At 43.1% G+C, this 4534-nt stretch overlaps 1 protein-coding gene across 1 annotated transcript; it reads left to right on the top strand.

Moving 5' to 3' along the window:
• Window positions 1–2299: 2299 nt before the first annotated feature.
• Window positions 2300–4247, top strand: LOC131430598 (serine protease inhibitor 28Dc-like). The gene has a single exon (XM_058595682.1). The coding sequence runs from the start codon at window positions 2477–2479 to the stop codon at window positions 3971–3973; it is 1497 nt and encodes a 498-aa protein (XP_058451665.1). The 5' UTR covers window positions 2300–2476; the 3' UTR covers window positions 3974–4247.
• Window positions 4248–4534: the final 287 nt, after the last annotated feature.

The raw sequence follows: 4534 nt of genomic DNA, 5'->3' as shown, positions 1-4534 counted from the left end.
CACGTTTCAAAGTCTTCAACTTGTTCCATGAATTTGTGTCATATAAGTTACTGTCATTGAAGTGTAATAACGTGTGCTACTTGGGTAGAAGACAGTAGAAGTCCAGACAGAAGTTCCTTGTGGTAGAAGTCGTTTTTTTTGTAAATATTTCTTGATGTATACCTCGTTGTTTATCGAAGCAGTAACAATTAAAGCATAATCTTGGCATTAAAGACTGCCCCAGAAAGTATGGCCGCAACCAAAAACCGCAGCCATTTCGCAATGGTTCAGAATCTGTTAATTTTTATGGCTGCGTCCTGTTGTTTACACTCTTCTCTAACCACTTGTGTAGTTGTTTATTCGTTTCCATTAGTTTGTTTCGAAATGCGTGGATTTTCAGCAGAACAACGTCGAAAAATTGTGTACAAATGGTGCACAGAACGCGGACTGTTACTGAGAAAGATAGCAAAAATGGAAGGAGTAAGTGAAAAAGCCGTGCGAAATGCAATCAGGAAGTTCGGTGAGGATAACACCTTTGAGGATAAACCGAAAACGGGTCGACAAAAAGGTCTTACTAAGCCTCAGTTGGATAAACATATACTGAAGGCGTTCGAGCAAAAGAAGGAGGTTTCAGTTCGGGATGTGCCCAAAAAAGTAAGCACTCCGAAGTCAAATGTTCTTCGTGCTAAAGAACGTTTGAATAGTCGAACCTATAAGAATCAGAAACAACCAAAACGTAGTCCGAAACAAGAAGCATCGATCAGGCCGAGGGTTCGAAAGCTGTACAATACGATTCTTGCTGGAATGGACGACGAAGCCTACATGAAACTCGATTACAAATCCTTGCCGGGACCACAATATTATACACTGCGAGAAGGGCAAGTGTTAAACCAGTCCGAGACATCGATTGAAGTAGAAAAATTTCTTAAGAAAGCTATGGTCTGGCAAGCAATTTGTAGCTGCGGTAAGATTTCGAAACCCTTCATCATCACTGCTTCAATGAACAGCGAAATATACATCAAGGAATGTTTACAAAAACGACTTCTACCCATGATTCGAAGCCACAATGATCCTGTTGTCTTCTGGCTAGATCTAGCTTCTTGCCACTACTCGAAACCAACGGTAGAATGGTATACTACCAAAAATGTCACTGTCGTCCCACAAAACATGAATCCACCAAATTGCCCACAACTTCCACCAATTGAGAAATTCTGGGCATTAACGAAGGCACATCTTAGGAAACATGTCTCGGCAGCCGAAACCATTAAACAGTTCGAAAAAGATTGGAAAAAGTGTCAAAACTTGTCGCCAAGAAGTCTGTACGGAATTTAATGAGGAACGTTCGCAAGAAGGTGCGCAAGAAGTTTGTTGTAGTCTAATATTATCAGTATATCGAATAAAATTTGAATATCTAACACTTGTGAATTATTTACAGCGAAATCAAAGTGCGTCCATACTTTCTGGGACAGTCTTTACATTCCTTTTGTGGAATTTTTGCTTTTCTGTTTCAACAGATTTCGCAGTCGATTCATAGCGTAGCATGGCTGGTGCTACAACCTACTGACACTAAGCACCCTTCCAGGTTTGAACATACGGCAACTGGTTGGTAAAACCAGTGCCCTATGTATTGAACCGTCAACTTGGCTTGTAAGCAGAAAAAAAGTACTAATTAGGGGTTGTGAAATCTTTACGCAGTCACAAATAGCTTGCCAGACCATAGCTCTCTTGCCAAACTTTAGCATTTGAATTTCGTCGTCGTTCAAGAACAATGCGCTGAAACCTTCTGTTTTGCTTGAATGCCTTTAGTCAAAGTTCACCTAAACAAGGGTAAGCAGGACTTTTTTCTCAATTCGGTTTCGATCTCTGCTCAATCGTGTTATCTTTTCCGAAAACCCAAATCTCTTCTCGCAGTCCCGAAATTTTGAACCAAACACATGGAAAGTGTTAAGTTAGGTTGATTATCAATTATTACGAAAAGGCAGCAATTTTTAACGGCGTCCATATTTTCTGGGACAGTTTAATGAGGCCGCAATGCGAAAGTACTTGTTATTCCAAAAGATCATTTTGCAATCTCAATTGTTCTAGATGAATAACGGATTTGCAGCATACAGACTACTATAGCAGTCCCATCTTCAACCATGAACAACTAGTAAATCACATAAAACATTCACGCTGGTGAGCGTAAATTGAATCAGAAACCAATCAAGCCGGCAGCGCTGCTCGGCAGCCGAAGAACCGAGATTATGCGAACATTTCTTAATGTGTGCGTTTACGAGCGTTGATAATCTCTTGCCTACACAGATGTAGATAGTCGGCGCCAAGCTCAGTCAAAGCTGTTGTGTGAAACAAATAAGAAGTGCCGAACTGTTTTTGTACGATCATTCGCTCGCGGCTGGAACTGATCACAGAAGGATCTTTGTGATAGTTGGTGTGCAATTCACTAATTGTACACGATCCGGTGCCATTCAAGAAGACTGATCGTTTGTGTTGGGAAAATATGATAGGTAGCCAATACGCAGTGTTAGTACTAGCGGTGCTATCATTCAGTGCCATCAACGCCCAGAATAGTGCGTTCCGTCCTAAATCTAGGCCATTGGCCGTACAGTGGCCTCAGTATGTACAGTATCAAGCTCAGGTGCAACAGCAGCAGTCTCAGTCGCGCCCACAGCAAATACCAAAGCCACCCCCTAGTCAAGGTCAACCACAGTTTCAGTATGATGCAGCATCTTTTGCCGTTACCGATTTGGCCAGACGAATCGGCACAGTTCTGGGACAGCAAACCAACGCGGGGGTCTTCTCCCCTGTCAGTATCGCTTGTGCCCTCTCACTTCTACTGCTGGCCGCTAACAAAGAGACCAAGCAAGAGCTGTTGCAACTGTTGAACTTTAACGTTGAAGAGCAGCAGAAAAACACCATTCATCATCAGTATGGTAGGATGCTGCGAGAGGTAGCATCATCCAAACCCGATGCACAACCCATTCCGTGGCGTCAGAATGATCGCTGCTCCGATGAAGAAGACGAGGACTATACTCCCGAGAGTCAGATCATTCATTTGGCCAATGCGATCTTCGTGAAGCGAGGTCTACCACTGAATAGTAAGTTTGTAGATTTATCCCGGGCGTTCTACAACAGCTCAGTGAATCAACTGGATTTCGCCAACAATCCGGAGCAATCGGCATCGAGTATAAACCAGTGGGCCAGCGAAAATACGTTCGGAAAGATCAATCAGATTGTTTCGAACTACGTCAATACCGAAACGCAGATGATCATCGCAAGCGCTTTGTACTTCAAAGGACTGTGGAAGGAGGTATTCGAGAAACAGGCCACAACCTACAAAAAGTTTTATCCTGACGGTCGTGCCAACCCCGGTACGGCGAAAGATGTGCTCACGATGGCAGTCATCGGATGTTTTCCGTACTACGACGCAGTTCAGTACGACGCAAAAATAATTGGTCTCCCATATCAGGGTGACAAAACCGCTCTCTACATCATCATACCGAACAATTCTAGCCGGTCGAGGTTGCAACGTTTCCAAAGTACGCTGACCGGCAAAGACATCGGCGATATGGTGACACATATGACGGTCCGAAAGGCGCTCATTCAAATTCCCAAAATGAAGATCTCCAACACGATCAACCTCCGGGATGTGCTGCAGAAGTTGAACCTTCGGACCATTTTCAGCCCGGCCAACAGTGATCTATCGGGCATACTGGAACCGTCGGCCCAGAGTAGTCCCAACCCGTACGATCGCAATCGTGTCGTGTTCCAAAATGATGCCCTCCGGCAGCGACTACACGCAAGCGAGATCATCCACAAGGTGGAGCTGGAAATCAACGAGAAGGGAACGGAGGGCGGTGCCATCACGGCTTCCACGATATTCCGTTCCTTGCCGTCGGTGACCGTACGAGTCGATGTCCCGTTCCTGATGCTGCTGGGTCACGATGCGACCCAGCTACCACTGTTCTACGGCAGTATCTTCGATCCGTCCAGTTAGTGTTGCCGGTTGCGGTTGAGTGACTGATTATATATGTTTGTGTGTGTGCGTGTGAGTGTGTGTGTGTATTTGTTTGATGACAGAAAAAAACTGCTGTTCTGTTCATTACCGTAATTTGAGATTGTTCCGTGAAGTATAAGTACCGAGGATGCATTCGAAGATTAGTTGGAAATAAAAATTTGTTTCCGAAATTGTACAAAAAAATGTTGTTATGAAGATGATTTGCCACGATAACCGAACTGTGAAATGATTATATGTTTAAATCGAAAGTGTATGAGAAGTAAACTGCCAATCAATCCGAATGTTCCAAGTGTGTTACGAAGTTATGAATTTACGTTTAAAGTTTTTGTATTCAACATGACGCTTTTCGCTCAATTCATTTTTGTTATATTTTGCGATTATTCAAACAGAAAAAAGTCGGTTTACTTTTGATGTGGAACACATCTTTATTTTCTATATCGGGGTGCAAATTAGTAACTCAAGGAAAAATACACGTAGAAATGTGGTCAGGTTTTAAACACTTACAGCACAGTATATTTTGTATCAATTATAAATTTTATT

The sequence above is a fragment of the Malaya genurostris genome, chromosome 2 (assembly GCF_030247185.1).
Source record: "Malaya genurostris strain Urasoe2022 chromosome 2, Malgen_1.1, whole genome shotgun sequence".
Taxonomy (NCBI): domain Eukaryota; kingdom Metazoa; phylum Arthropoda; class Insecta; order Diptera; family Culicidae; genus Malaya; species Malaya genurostris.
The sequence above is the reverse complement of the archived record's forward strand: the minus strand, read 5'-3'. Positions and strand labels throughout refer to the sequence as shown.